At 39.7% G+C, this 16,375-nt stretch overlaps 1 protein-coding gene across 3 annotated transcripts in view; it reads left to right on the forward strand.

Moving 5' to 3' along the window:
• SIPA1L2 (signal induced proliferation associated 1 like 2) overlaps window positions 1-1,572 on the forward strand; it is a 126,613-nt gene extending 125,041 nt beyond the window's left edge. For all 3 annotated transcript variants that reach the window (XM_041399136.1, XM_041399138.1, XM_041399137.1), the window contains one exon: window positions 340-1,572. In XM_041399136.1, the coding sequence (XP_041255070.1) occupies window positions 340-486 (147 nt within the window). In that variant the 3' untranslated portion in view covers window positions 487-1,572. The remainder of the gene's footprint in view (window positions 1-339) is intronic.
• The last annotated feature ends 14,803 nt before the right edge of the window (window positions 1,573-16,375 follow it).

Raw genomic sequence — 16,375 nt, forward strand, 5'->3', positions numbered from 1 at the left:
CTTGTTTGAAATCAATTACTTACAACTTGGGCTCTCACATATGATTTATTATAGCTAAAAGCTTCTTATGCTTTTAATGCTTAATTTTTTTTTGTCAAATGGTGTAAATGCCTTTAATTTTTATATTTAACTAAGATCTAGTTTTCTTTTTAGCTTGTAGTATTTTCTTGGAATGAATGAGGTAGTTGGAGCATATTTGGGGAATTAACTTACAGTTAACAGTTGTCAGAATGAATTAGGGAGCTCAGCTGTTATGACTTGCATAGAAATATTAACAACAAAAATAAATGTTGTCATCACAACTACTTACTTTGCTCAACTTGTATCTTTGTTAACCAGGAAAAACAGGACAAGGCAGTTCTCCAAGCAGAGGTGCAGCACCTGAGACAAGATAACATGAGACTTCAGGAAGAGTCTCAAACAGCAGCCGCTCAACTGAGGAAATTTACAGAATGGTTTTTTAATACGATAGACAAAAAATCCTAATGGCTGGGGCCCTGCGAAATACTTATTTGAACAACGTAACAGCTATATCTTTGAATTAGCGGGGTAATAATTTCACTGTGTTCACAATCCATTTTAGGTGTTTCTGCTACATTTTCTGTCCAGCTTTATTCATCTGAAAAGGAGAGAGAACTGTGGCAACCCGTCTTTAAACTCGTATGAAGAAAGCAGAGAATAGCAGATACTTGTTTGTGTGCAGATGAATGTAAAAAATCCTTAGTGTCATTTTAGACATTTTTAGAAATTGCTCTGGCTGGGGCTTGCCTGAAGAGGAATATTTGGGGTTTTAGTTCCTGCATTTCAGGTGTGCTGGTGAAGATGTTAAAGCAATTTAAATTAGCTTGGGCTTCAGTATTGTAAGATAAAAAGAATAACCAGACATATACTTTAATGTTTAAAAGGTGCTCTATTTTTTTGTATGTACAGTAGTTTTATTTCCACAGTCCACATTGTCATAGCAATAAGAATGGAGGTATAGTGAATAGTCACAGAGCTGTGTTTATAAAATGTTAGCACTGACGTGTTTAACACTAGTTTGGATGCAGATACATTAGAGATTATTTATTTGCAGGAACAAATGGTGCCTGAATATAAACAGTGTTCTGATTTTCTAAAAATACACATGCCTTGTAAATGGCTCACTGGGGTTAGCCCACTCCCAACTTCAGTTACTTTTGTATAGTTGATGTTCAGCTAAACAGCTACACTGCTTAACTATTGAAATCATGTATGGTGTGAGCCAGCCAATCAGTTGTACAATGCCAAATTTGTTTATCTTTGTACAGAAGCTTTGATCAAGTGTCTTGTATTTAACATCTTTATTTAAGCTTATTTAACCTTAAATTGTTGTTTTTATAAAGTTTGTTTTATCTGCACTATGGTGAGGTCAGTTGGTTGCAAGTTGTAATATTTTGAGCTTGCCAAGACTGTACTGAGGAATTCTAGAAAATTCTAACAATTGGATGCTGCTAGTACACAATTGATTTGTTTGTATGCTTTAACATTTTTAACTGTTTAATTTGAAATGAACATACATCCTGCTTTTTTAATAAATGTTAAAAATCTAAACCTGAAATATTTTATCTTGTATTATCTGCAGTCATTGTTACCAGTAATAACTCAGGTTTCTGTTCAGCTTGGTCCCTGGGCTCTCCATCCAGAGGCAGTTCAACCCCTGAGAGCTGTCAGGATCCCTTGTTGCTGAGGAGGGGTTGACACCATTATCACAGTTAATTTCTTTGGTGCATCCTGTCCTGGAAGCCAGGAGTTGACTTCCCCATTCTGAACAAAAGCTGTTTGAGCTGTTCATAGGCATTGATTAGTGGCCTAGGAGAAAAAAAAAAAATCCTGCTTTACTGACAAACACATCCTGGAGAAAATGTTCAAAAGAGGTTTAGTTTCTTCATATTTCCTTATATGTTAGTTGTAGCAGGAAATAACTTGCCATCTTCTTGTGCCAGCAACTGAGGATTTGATTGCAGTGTTAGCATATGTAAGATGCTTTGTGTACAGTACTGAGCTTAAAGTCTACACCAAACAAAGGACACCTTTGCAAAATGAAATGAAGCTAATGAGCACATTTGAGTTACCCTGAGGAAAAAAAAGTTCAAGACCATTGTTTTGTCCCAGTTTCTTCTTGGCTGCTGAATGCATTCAGGCAAACCTATGGAAAATTATTGAATAATTAAAAAATATATTCAACTCATGCAACTAAAATTCCATGTCTATTGTTAGTCCACATTGGATGAGAAATGTTTTTAAAATTGAACAAATGTCTGTCACTGCTGTAACAATTATTCTGAGAGACTCTTCTTAGCAAAGGTTGTATATGGGCAAATAATCAAGCCTTTGGTATCCTTTGAAATTTAAAAGACATTTTAGTATTGTATTTTTCATCAAAAACTCTGACTTTTACATACCAAACAATATCCACTAACCTGTATTAGCAGGGTAATTAAACATGGCAGTCATGAGTTACAGTAACTTCTGATTTAAGCACCTTACAGAAGTCATTAGCAAACCCATCTGGCTGGAGACCTTGCCAAATACCAGTGCTGAACAACGTGGGCAATTTGTCTGTGAACACATTTCTGTGAGGATTGGTCTGTTCACTTCGAAAAGCTGTGCTAACCGAAATGAACTCGAGAGTAAGCTGGCTCTGAAGGGACACAGGTTTGGATAAGAGTTTATTGTCCAATATTCATTTTAGTTCTTTATCTCAGTTATTGAAAACCAGCAGTTATAACTACATATACAAAAAGGACTTTCAGTAGTTATTATTTCCATTTTTCCCATCCAACTGAAAACATTTGATTTCCAAAAGTGACAGAAAGCTTTGTCTATAGAGCTCCTAGTTATTTTGCTGACAAAAGCAGTTGTGTTGGGGGCACATGGTTCTTCCTTAATTAACCTTCACCATGGGGAAAAGTCTTTTGTCTGGCTTTTAGTGTTTTAATGACATGGGAATATTTATCAGAGACCATAATACGGTTTTGGCATAGGTAAAGGATGTTTAATTGGACATTTTAATTAACTGGAATTTTTAAGAATAATCCTCTTGGAAGCCTTGTGCTCACAAAAAATGCCTGGTTTAGACACATGAAGGCAAAGACTATGTTTACATGAGCAACAAGTGTGGAGCACTAGGAAAATTCAGGGTGTTGCTAACCCAGGTTTTGGAGATCTTTCAGGCTGTTCCTTGTCCAGCTCCATGACTGGATGCCTTTTAGTGGCTGAAATCATGTTAGATTGGCTGTCTGAAGGCTCTGTGCTCTTAAGACCATTCCATATGATCTGCAGCCAAGTAAGGTGAGGTGATTGGGAAATTGACTTCAAAGATGTGTTTGTGATCTGAATTCAAACAGTAATATGGAAGTATTTAAAACATCAACAAAGTCCTCCCAGCACAGCAAGCCATGCTATGCAGTACTGAGGGGCCAAAATCAAATATGAGTCGATACAGATGTTTACGTCTGTAAGAGGGAAAGACACCAATCACGGCAAAATTACAAAATGTTTTGTTTCTGCCCTAGAAGTGACATATCAAGATTTATATGCACATCTTTATTGAAGGGATCCTTATTGAGACATTTATCACAAGTGGACTGTATTTTATTAGGTACAGATTTTTCTGAGGCCACTATTACAAACATAAGCAATAATTTCAATTTTTTTTTTGTTGTTCCTGAGGGTAGTCTATTTGGTTTAGGCATGTGAAAGCTTTATACAGAAGCTATTTAAGTCCTCTGTGTGCTATTTGATATAAATTCTCAAAATAGTTATCTTTTTTATACCTAAAATCCAGTAATGTGGGACAATGTTTAGAATATTTGTAATGCAAACTAGCTAATTGTAGAGCAGTTGTTTGGGAAAACAATTTTCAGTATGGAAAAGAAGAGAATTGCTGTGTGCATTATGTTCTTACAGCACTTCTTGAGATCTGTGCTGACTGGTTCTAATATAGAAAAAAGTCAGTGAAACTCAGGAATTTGTGTTGGACAATTTGAAGCCATCAGAGCCATTAATTATTGCCAAAACAAGTTATTCTTCATCCCATCTTCCTTCTACAGCAAAGACTATAATGTCTTTCAATTCAAAAGCAAATCTTGATCTCATCTCTTTTCTCCGTGCACACAGCTATATTTCCTTTGATTCTTTGCACTTCCTTTATTTCTCTCTTTCACCATGTTGCCTTTATTCTCTCTCATGGAGACTCCAATGGCAGAAGGAAAAGTTCTGTAATAGGTGCCTGGTCTGGCCAGCCATAGAGTGGCAGGGCTGAAGCATTTTGCTGTGTTAGCTCCACAGTGGCCACAGAACAGAAAGCAAGGCTGGTACAATTACATCCAGTCTTGCCAAGGCTGATCTTTGCTGTTTTGCAGACTCTGAAGTCAACTGCTGTCTTACACAGTGGTAGCTTTCTGGAGACATTTTTGACTTGTGGGTAAAACAACCAATCCACATATTTCCATAATAACTGTATCTAGCAGATTTCCAAACCTTCACCACGGAAGCAATTAAAAATAAGAAGGGGGTGGAGGTGGGAGATAAAGAGGAAATTTTTTAAGGTTTTATTTTGATTCTCCTTTCAGACAGACAGCCAACATCTCTGGCTGTTGTACTGTCTTAAAAGGCTGTAGCAGGACCAGGGAATGGAATGAAGAGACCAAATTGCTCATAGCCTTCTAGTTCAGAAATCACAGGAAGGCTTCAGATCTATTAGTGTTGGAATCCTATTTATTTTATTGACTTCTCAAGGGAAATTGTATGATGTCCTTTGTTTCATATTTTTTGTCCTCCTCTTACCACAGCTATTTAAAGGCTTCTTTCTATACAGCATCACAGAATTACTCTAGTAGAGGTCATTGTTAAGGAAACATCCCAGTTTACTCATTCATGAGATTCGCTGGCAGTTGCACTCCCAAGAGAGTGCAGTTTCACTGCTGACACCAAAGCCTCTTCCAAAGGGTGACTCCAGGAAGCTGACAGGTGCCCTGCTTGGCTCCTTCACATCCCCCTCATGCAGTCAGACCAGATTTCCTTCCCAGTTCGACCCCAGCTTTCCCCAGGCAGAGTCCCAGATGTCTTGTTCCATGAAGCCATTTATTCACAGTGCACTAACAGAGAGACAGCTTGAGCTGCTGCCAAAAAGCAGCAGATGAGCATTTTCTGAACAAAGTCATTAAAAATTTTTAAAAAATTAAAAGTTACTGAATATGCTGTTGATACCAATTCAGGTGCCCATGTGTCTAGACATCAGCTGGAGATGTTTAAAATAATTCTGAGTGATCATGGGAAAGTAAGGAGAGAAAACCATGCTATGTGAAAAAGTGGGATATGTGAAGTGCAGCAGTAGTAATCATGGGCAATATATTACTGATGATTCTGTGTCCAAAGACTAGAACTTTAAAAGAATAGGAATTTTTCACAACCTGTTTTATGTTTTTTAAATCCACTGTTTGGAATCCAGAAAACAATTGTGAGCTTACCTTGAGAAAACCCATGTATTAGCCCTGACCAGAAACCTTGGAGAAGGTCTGCAAAACTCAGATAGTTATGACTGAATTTAAGTGGAGCTTGGTTATGCTGAACACAAATTTAAAATGTTAGAAACTCATTCCTTTTTTTTCTTTGATTCCTATTTTGGTACATATGTAAATGTAAGATTATTTGAGTAAAAAGAGCTGTTAGTAATAGAATAAATAAATGACCCAGGGCTGTCTAGTAGCAAATAGTAGTCTGGTCATCTGAGATTCTTGTTACCACTAAATTGTAGTCTTGCTTTCAGCTCAGGCATAGATAGATAATATTTTCTGAAAGATTTTTTTTATGGAAACCTGAGGTATCTGCCTTCTTCCCAGTGCTGTGTTTCTGCCTCTGCGTAGACATTCTATTCAAGAAGATGGATATTCCTTGCACAAATCCAAGATACGATGTTTCTTTCCAATGAGCAATGTTTCTCTTGTGTGTGAGACCAGAACTCCAGGAAGTGTATTCTAGCAGTCGTGCAATTTTTAGCTGTTTGTGCTGAAGGCTGACTGTCTCCTGCCACACAGCTTCTGGATTCTTGGTCTTCCTTTTGTTTGCTAAAATCTGAGTTTCTCAGTAGGGGGTTCAGTAAAAATAAGCACAAAACAAAAAGCTCCTTCAGACTCGCAATGTCTTCATTTTTTAGGAAATGCATGGGTTTTTGTAAAGGTACAAACATCCTTTGATGTTCCTTTCTGTGTCTTTTCCTGTCAGCAAGCTTAGCAATGAGCTTCAGGTTGGCTCAATACTTGAACAATTCAAAGACTGCTTGAAATACTGAAATACTTGTGTATGGGTAGGGGATCTTCCACACAAGCTCTAATTAATATGCAAATATGTTCAGTGTGCTTTCAGACTGTATGCAGACCAGAAGCAACTCTGCTTGCAGTGGGGGAAATGCTATTCCATCAGCTACGCAGCCTGGACAGTGAGGAATTAGACAATTGAGTTATCTGCCACTCAAAGGAGAAAGAAAACAATGGGCTCATTCCTACATATTTTTATGTCACACAGCAAACAGAAGCTGTAAAAAATATAGCCAGAAAAGGTCCAAATGGCACCATTAAATTGAGCTGTGCTTAAACTGGGTGGCCGATTTCCTTTAAAAATATCAGAAAATGTATTCACTTCCTCTGGTGTAAATCAGACTTAATATAATAGAAATTACTGAAGAGAGGAAAATTGGGAAAAGACTCAGCCTCTTTGTGAGGAATGGTGAATTACATCCAGACCATATCTTAAAATGAGGTCAAGTGATTAGACCAAAAACAGGATATGAAAATAAAATTGAAGTTGTTCTTTATTAACTGTGACCTCAGTAGTCCACAGTGGTTTGGCTTATTGATTTCTAATGTTAATGTGATTTAAACTTCTTACTAAGCTCTGAAGAATGTGCTTTCAACAGAACCATATCTATTAAATGAGTCATTTGCTCTTTAAAACTAGATAGCTTTACAGCACAGCACGCCATAAGCCTCCTAATGTCTCGCCAATTGTCCAGCAGGATTGTTGATGTATACAGAGAAACTTTAAAGGGATGCTGACAGGAGAGTTTCATCATCTGTAAATAGCCTTATTAAGGCTCAGGCATAAAATCCCCTTGGGTTTTTTAAGTGCGAATTCTTGCTATGACTGTGTGTCAGTACCTTCTTTTCCAGTCTGTCCTAGTTTGTTATTGCAGAACATCCTAGCATTGCTCAGCTGCTGATTAATTTTAGTTGGTTTGGTTTTTTATTTTTGGTTGTTTTTTTGTTTTTTTTTTTTTTTAATAAATCAAACATGAACTAGAAGAGAGTCTGAAAGAAACCTGAGGAGAGAGAGTGAAATCAATCTGCAGAGTAACACAAAGGAGCATCCTTTTAAAATGTTTTTATAATGTCACAGAGATGCTTTCATAATCCTCTTAGAGTGAGAGAAAAATGACTAGGCTTGCACATGTAACAGGCTAGTCTATAATTCCTGAACACACCACAGTTTCTCTGTCACACCATGTGTACAGCAAACCCCATTGTAGTGAATGGGTACAATATGGTAACAATGATTTGTCCACATTTTACAATAAACGCTACAAATTCCCTCCATAAATATCACTGGTTTTCATCTCTAGCAAGGTTCTCAGAAATACCCATGCTGCACTTCTTAGAGTGATATGGAAATATTCAGTTACTGTTGATGGCATGAATCCATTAGTTGGTGTTGTGAATGAGAGAGAGCATGCTAAGCTCATTCTAAGCTGTGCTGGCACTAAATGCAAATGCTCAGAGGCATCAGAGTTGCAGATACACCTGCACCTTCTCCTTGAAGGGAATATGCCAGAAATATCAAAAGGCTGTCTAATATCTAATACTTGATTTAATCAGAATACAGATGAGAGCAATGTAGCTGCTGGCAGAGATACTTTGGTCTTTTGATGGAGACAGGTTGTTTTTACCCAATGTTCACAATCAAATCTTTCCTCCCTACTCATGAGGACTGTTTTTTTCTTTCTGCTCCTGTTGTGGAGCTTTGAGCAGCTTCCTAAATTGCATGGTCCCATCTGGCACCTGAGGAAAGTGTCATTTTCCCTAGCATCTTGCAGATTATTTTATGAGTCCTTTTGTTACAGACAAGTCTCCCATTCCTTTTATGAGTGCCCAGCTGGCTTGCAGGCTCCCTGCTCTCTTTAGCTCCCCTTCCTCCACTGGCTTCATCTGCTCCATGTGCTGCAGCTGCTTACTTGCATGCTGGAGTAAAGCAGGAAGCCCCTGTGCTGTCCTCCTTTAGCCTTTCAAACTGTCCACTCTCAGCACTGGGTGCCACATCCAGACCATGGTTTTGCCAAGAAAGGTTGGACCAGATGATCCTTGAGGTCACTTCCAACCTGGTATTCTGTGAAATATAAGAGATTATGTCCTTCCCACTTACCTGAGTATTTCTGAAACATTTGCTTGTGGTCATTTAAGGGTAACTCTGAGCAATCTGGTGTTACCAGTACTGAGCACAAACTGTGGATCACAGCTGGAAATGCAGGAAATCAAGTGGGCTTGAAAAAATGTATACAGCTTTGTCTCGTTAAAGTCATCTGAAGGGAAAAGTGGCACAAGAAACTTCACATACTTTGAGGAAAGGCTTATTTCTAGGCCACATGATCTTCACTGGCTAAACCTGATTTTTTTGTTCCTTTTTAAAAAATATATAGTTTTAGTTTTAAACAAACTTCCACAGAAGCCATGAGATGATTCAGACTTTTTTGTAGAACTTTTTCTAGCAGCAGACAAATAAATTCAGGGTTCCTAGGTTATTTTGGAGATAACCATAGGAGCTATATCTATATTTAAAGTGCATGAACTATCTTTTCTAATGTCCAAAGCAGTGGCCTGTACAGCTGAATAGTTATCCCTTTGAAAGTATATTTAACTCCCAGTATGTATTAAGTATTGTACTGTCTAAAAATGCCCTTCTCTGTGAACCTTTTACAACTGGGGCCTTATGTTCTAACTCTGAGCAGGAAGTGTAGAGAACTCTGGTTTTTAATGAGGCTGCTTTTTGTTCTCTTAAAATAATCTGATGACCTTAAACTTGCTAAGACAACATTTCCAGAAAAGTAAATTCTCTCTTTGAACTCTGAGTGCATTTGCATCATTTGGTCTGTATGGATTCAGAAGGTTGAAAATCCATTTTTCATACAGGCAGAGATATTTTTCCTCCCCTGTGTGGAACCACATTTCCTTTTGAAGCTGCTGCACTTACTGTCAACTTAACAGGACTTAAAATTTGTGACAGAAATTTTGGCTGGAAGGAATGTCTGGGGGTCATCAGGTCCAACCTCCTGAAGAAGCATTGCCATTTTACCATGTTAGGTGTGGCTTTTTCCAGCTAAGTCTTAGAAACCTCCAAGGACAGAGGTTCCACAATCTCTCTGAATACCCTGTATTATCCCCCACTAAAGCTGGAAGATTTTTCTAACGTCTATCCCAGCCACGATCTGTGGATGTTCCCTCTTGCTGGCAATACCAGAATTTTGTCTTGTTTCATTTGTGTAAAAACCCCAAAAATAGTTGTAGACTATTATTGAATCATCCCTTAGTCTCTTCTTTATCAGATTAAACAAGATTAAAAAATTCAATTCTCTCAACTGCCACTTTTTGCCCTAAGGCTCCTGAGCATTTTAGCTGTTCTCTGCTGCTCTCTCTTCAGTTTTTTATCATCCATCTCATACTGGAAGACCAAAAAAGAACATAATATTCCAGTTGAAGCTTTACCAGACAGTTATTTAACCCAATTTTCCAGGGACATGCAGCATAACTGTAGTTTCTGCCCTGTTCCTTCTCTTTCCCACCAACCTCAATGCTCTCTGGACGTGCAATTTTTTTTTTCCTTTTGTTGCCTCTGAGAGTTTATCTGGCTGTGGTTTGGGGAAAGCAGATGCTTTGATGCTTTGCTATTGATGTAATCTGTGGAGGTGGCCACAAAGTCACCTCTGCAGAGGCACACATACTCTTGATAGACACAGTCAAAAATGTTAGTGTTGGGCAGAAGTTGAAATAAAAACCCACATATGTACACATTCTGTGTATTGCACATTCACTGAAACTCCCCAGAGGAGTGTCGTTACTGAAAGAAAAATAAAATTCTTTGGTTCAAGGTTGTTTCCAAACATGCTGTTGCCATTGCAAATCCAAGAAGGGTGCTTGGTAGCAATCTCCTCACTTGTGTTTCTGCTACAGATTCTCAAAGAAGATCTGTCTGGATGAAGCCTCCTATATCTGGACTCACCATGTACATTTTCTTAATAGCTGGAGAAGGAAAACAAGGGTTTGCAGAAGGTGCTTCAGCTGGACGATATCCCAGAGCTCCTCTGAAGTGAGTCACCCACTGACAGTTCCTTTCTCTCTCCCTTCAGTACAAGAGGAGCACTAGAAAAGGAGCACAGGTGTGGAGTTCAGCACTATAGTATGCTTTCTGGAGTTCTTAATTTTTCATTGCTTTTGTTGCCTTTGATGTTTAAATTAATGTTATGAAGATCTTGAACAAAATGCAAAACACCCTGATCTGCTTTAGCTACAAGCTAGATCAGTGTTTGGATTATTTGAAGTCAGCCTGTTTTGTGTTTGACACAAGGTATTATCCCTTGAAGGTGATTTTTCACTTTGAGTAAATGAAAACAGGAGACGTGAGATGCACTCACCCAATTTATCTTAGCTGAAACGAGTTTGAAGCATTGTTGGATGCCTCAGTAAATGATATATGATCATCTGGAAACAGGCTTCTACAAACCAGGTTTTCTATCCTTTTTGGACATGTTGTGCTGAGGAGCAGAGTTCAGCTGGATTCAACCTGATGTTAAAGTGGAGGCCCTAACAGAGTATCTAATAAACAAAGTGACTTCGAGCCTAACCTATTAGTGTGTTATTCTAGTTTGCCTCTAGAGTAATTCACTTCTCTTAACCTTACTATCCTTAATATTAGCTTCAAACTAGCTTCAAACTACAGCTACTCATTGTTGAATCAAGTCCTGTGTTTTGATCAAGATACAGAGAACTGTATTTTTAAAAGTGCTGAGTCTTTGTTTGTTTTGGAAGATGTTAAAACATGTTAAAGAAAATTAGTTCTAGGCTGAATATTTGTATGACAAGTTCTGCCTACAGCAAATCTCTATGACTGAGCTGCAGATCTCTCAAAAGAAGATTTAAAATTGGAATTTTTATGCAAGTCTTAACACTTGTTATACCAGAGGATGTTGCCATAATAATAAGTGGAATAACAGAGTGTTGTCACACTGCATTGCATTTCTGACCTCGGTTTCATCTTGTGAGACAAATCGATCCTCAAACATTAAGGCCATAAAGGACTATCTGAGGAAAAATGTTTTCTGGATACTTGTAATGAAACTCAATATACTTCATGATTAAAGTAAATTAATTCATTGTTGTGACCGGTTTGTAAATGACAGTGCAAAAGCAAAATGCAAAGCAGAAAGCACCACCAAACAAAAAAACAAGCAATACTCAGGATTTTTTACCTATGCCTTTGTTTTACATTCCACAGATAAAACTTGCCAAAGAGCAAGAACATACAAAACTTAACACTCTGTGTTGAGTTGAAATTAAATCCTCTGGTTATTTCTAATGCACAATAATGTGAAACAATGGAGCATTTCTGGGTTTTCCCTCTCCAAAGGAAGCCATCAGCAGCCAAATACAGCAGCTAAATGCAGGTGGGTTGTGCTGTCTTTATTACTGCAAGGCAGGCTGGTGCTCAGAGTCTCTCTGGCTGTGCAGGACATGGAGAGAAGGGGAACTACTGAGATACACCATTACATTTGTGCCTCCATAGCACCGACATACTGAACCACCTCTGCATCTTTTTCATACTCAGTTGATCGTGGTACTGAAGTTGTTTGGATCATTCTTCAAGGTAATGGAAATAATATTGGGGAACAGAGCCAGGATCAAATGAGCCAGAGTAGCTGAAAGAGCAACAGGTCTACCTGCCTCCCCCTCTTCATGCCCTGGGCTTCCTTGCTGCAACCTGGGATATGTGCCAGGGATTGGAATCCCAGCAGGCTGGAGTGACTCACCCACCAACATGTTGAGAGGTTAAAGCTCACCCTCCCTCCCATTTATACCTATGGAAGGTTTTGGCCAGGAATGTAGTTATTTTGACTCACTAAAATGAGTCTGTTCTTGGGGCAGGCCAGGCTGCTGCAGTTTAGTTTCCTTTCATCAGAGCCTGGAGAGAACTACATGCATTCCCTAAATAGAAGCAGGCGTCAAAAAGCACTTCAATCTGGCAGGAAACTCCCTTCATGCCTTTGATGTAAACTGGTGCTGAGGCAGGAAAACTTGCCCAGCTCTGTGGAGCCTGAGTTCTGTCACTCCCTCCAGAAAACAGAGGGCAGAGCACCTTTGTTTTTGCTGATAGAGCCTATTACTCCACAGAGTGTACTGCTGCCAGGCACAAATGATCCATAATCCAACAGCGATTGTGGAAACAACATGTATGAAATTCCCTGTGAAGATACCATATTTGTTTCTCAAAAATTATTTCCTTTTTGCAAGCCTACTTTTAGCCTATAAAATATTTCTTCTTTTATGAGTATTTCTCCAGTAGCAGAACTGGGTTTATCGGGGCATGCATCAATTTATATGTCAAACCTCACAGGAGAATCTCCTTTTGGCACTATCCTGTATTTCATATGATTTCACCTTCCTCTCATGTTCTCCACCATTTCAGAGATGAACTTACACATCTCAGTGCCTAGATCTGATAACCAGCATAGGGAAGGTAACCTAGTATTAGGTGATTGTCTTAAGGGAAAACGTACATCATATTAAGCAACTGCAACTCAATGAGCTGTTAAAAGAACCAGGGGTTCTGTTGCTCTTGGTTTTCTCTAAAAATGTCCAGAGCAGAGATGAGAGTTTCAAAACTGGAGGAGTCTTTCTTTGCTCTGTCTGTTCACCACTTCACGGAAAAAAATGTCACCTTTTGTCCTTACCCCTCTAATGAAATCCCAGCACTCTTGGTCAGGAGATCTACTTTGATTTGCTTGCAAAATGCAATCAATAATCTCATTTAAAAGACTTGCTGAAGGCAGGGAATCTCCCTCATATTGGACATGCTATCAGAGAAGAATCTTCCATTCTGGATGCAACCTGACCTCCAGCCTGTAAAGATAACTAGCCTGAGAGAGCATGGGGGATTTAGTGGCAAAATCAAATGTGTGAAGAGATTTTGATAAGAGCTCTGTGCTGTTACTGAAGAGTTATTAGGATTATACCACATTTCAGCTTTTCGGTCACACAATTTTTCCACAGATTTTCTAAATAATTGTGTTTGAGCCAATATACACAGGGTGATGTAAGGTACAGATGGGTGAATGTGTTGACACACTGAAAGCATAAGTAGCAAAAGACATGGTGTTTCTCTTGCTTGCCTCATTGCACACAGATGACAGCCACAGTCACAGTCTTTCTGGGAAATCATGAGTTTCTTTGATTATGACTGAGAAAACGCCCATTTCCCATTTTCAGAAAGCTGTTTCAGGCACTGCTTCAGGAGAAAACCAAATCAGCTGAAGACTGAATGCAATATTTTGGGTTCCTAGTGCAGAAACCTGAGCCATTCCCCCCCACCCCCACCCATTTTGTTGTTAAGTACAAATACACACAGCAAGTTTCATGGTAGAGGAGACCTGTTTTGAGAACGGGGAGCCACACTGTACCTGACTTCTAGTCTATATCAGGTTCCAATCTTTTAGAGAAGGAATGCAAGAGTCTTCCAAGGCTAGATTTGGGACCAGACATGTATATTTTATAATAATCCCTAGCAATATATCAAATGTCCTTTTAGATTTAGGCAGTGTAGGATTTCACAGAGTGACTACATCTCCTGAGGCCTCAAGAAGAGCTCATTGACAGTCTAGGAGTAAGCTGCACCACTACTGAGGGAAATATGACACTCAAAGATAAAGGAGAGTGCAAGTAAGGAGGAAAAAAACCAACTCTGCGCTGTGAATCTGTAAACTATCAGATTTACTGAGATGCCATCTCCACCTCTCCAGCTACTATCTTGTCAGAGGGTGCAGGGTCCCATGCAGTCCCCATGCTGCATTTGCAGCCACACAGTCCAAGTGGTCCCAGGCAGGTAACTCCCTCACATTTGTCAGCTAACAGAACAGAGGAGCCCCGTGCTGATCCTGAAGCCTCATTGCACCTGATACAGCAAGAGCATTTGAACTCTGTGCCCCTCCTTATCTAGCCCCCACTGACTGCAGTAGAGCTGGGTACTTCTCTGCTGTGCCTTTGAGGTCCTTCATAAATAACATCAGTTCCTTAGACAAGGGGTCAAGCTGGCAGCTGATGTAAAACCCATAGAGCCACTGCTGGGCAATGAAAGCAGATTCCTCAGCACAGAGTCACAGGTACCTGTTCTCTGGATGTTCTGCAGAGCCAGACACTCTACCTCTATTTTGCCTGTTTGTAGGGTGTTCTTCTGGGTTTTTATTGACCTGATGCTGACTTCATCGTTTAAGGCACTAGCAAGAGTTGTGAACACATGGGAATGTCTAGAATTTTTTTTAAAATAGAAGGTAAAGGCTAGGGGAATGCAAGTACAGCTACACAACAGGGAGGCAATGGAGACCATGGGAGTGATAGGGTCAGTTTTTCCTCCTGGAGGCCTGATGTGTTTTTACACAACAACCTCCCTGTTGGGGATCCCATATGGCTTCCCATCACAGATAGAGCAGGCTGCGGCACCTCCCAGGAGCACCCAAAATGCAGATTGCCTTAGCCAGATGTGACACAAGCACCATCACTGTGCATAAAGACATACAAAATTTGTTTTAAGAATGAAAAAGCAGTGACACAACTCATTAATACCAGACATCCAGCTTGTTCCCCGAGGTATACCTCTTTCCTCAACAGCTGATTTCTGCTGCTTGAAGCTGCAGACAGCTGAGGTAGTGATGGACTTTAAATGAGTGTCGTGTCAGTGTTTTCTCTGCCTGTGCCAGAGCCCTGGACAGCCAGACCTGGGAGGGGAAATTGTATTAAACTGAGCAGCAGGTGGAGAGACTATCCTGGCAGGACAGAGCCACTGCATCCCCATCATATATTCTGTTGACAGCCTGCTCCAAGCCTGAGCTTTAGGGTACTCTCTTGACCCTGGAGAAGCCCTGGGTCAGATTTGGATGGTTCCATCGGTCTGTCATTGAACCTCAACCCATTAACAGATTCAATGCACTTTGATATGAATTGGAGCCAAGGAAAATTTATACGGAAATCAGTTTGGTTTTTTTTCTCATGATGATAGGAGATGAACAATGCATAAAGCTTTGTTCCCTCTCTAGTGCAGGAGGTGAACAACAAACTAAATTTCACTTGAGATCAGCCAAGAAGAAGAAGCTGATTTTTGCCTTTGAAGCCTAAACATTGATCATTAAATAAATGATGCTATTGCTTTCTTCAGGTGCGTGGAAGGAGTCTTTGCAGCCACAATATAAGAGATGTCCTATTGTTTCTTGGTTATTTCATGTTCTACAAAGCAACTACTTCTATTTATATTGTGTGAAGTGTTATAGCCACTGGAGTTTTCTGCCTGGCTGATTCTGCATAATTTACAATGAGCATTAGTCTTGTGATTTATGGACTGCCAGAATCCCTGAGTGGAATAACTTCCTTGAAGAAAGCTTCTCACCCACAGCATGACTCAGACAGAGAGTTTCACTTGTCTCTGCCAGCTCCAGCATGGGATCTTGAAAGAAGAAAAGGGCAGGCAGGATGTGGCAGGTGAAACAGCAATTTTGGTGCTACAGGCAGCATTTGCTTTGGATGAAAAGTCTAACATGGGCTCAGCCTTCTCTCTTGTTACTTCCAGGTGCCTCCTTTGGACACATGGGATCTGTCCAGGCCCAAAGGGAAACTACAGGTCTGTATTTATGTCTTCTGAAACTTTTGTATGGGAAAATTCATCAAATGGCTTGCACTTTTATAGCTCAAGGGTTTGTGCCTGTTCTTCTTAAGAGCTGAGGTGGAATGTCTCCACTTAGGAGCTGGCATCTTGGTCACGCAGGCATTATTGTTGATTTGCGCAGGGATGCAAAAGCAGAGTCAGATTTCACAACCTGCAAATCCTTGGGAACTAGTTCTCTTATTTGGTTACTTGGTGTGGTGTCAGCACTGTGCTTTGAGGAGACAATAGCTTCAGAGAAGCATCACCCAAAGGAACTCCCTTTTCAGGGAACAATTTGGCAGGCACAACACCTTTGATGACTTAATATTGTGCTCAGAAAGACTGTAACTACTCCTGGCTTGAGAATAAAGGACAGGGAAAGAGGAGGGTTTCAAGGAGTTTGGTT

This window comes from Onychostruthus taczanowskii, unplaced genomic scaffold (genome assembly GCF_017590055.1).
Source record: "Onychostruthus taczanowskii isolate IOZ18803 unplaced genomic scaffold, ASM1759005v1 scaffold156, whole genome shotgun sequence".
In the NCBI taxonomy this organism is placed as follows: Eukaryota; Metazoa; Chordata; class Aves; order Passeriformes; family Passeridae; genus Onychostruthus; species Onychostruthus taczanowskii.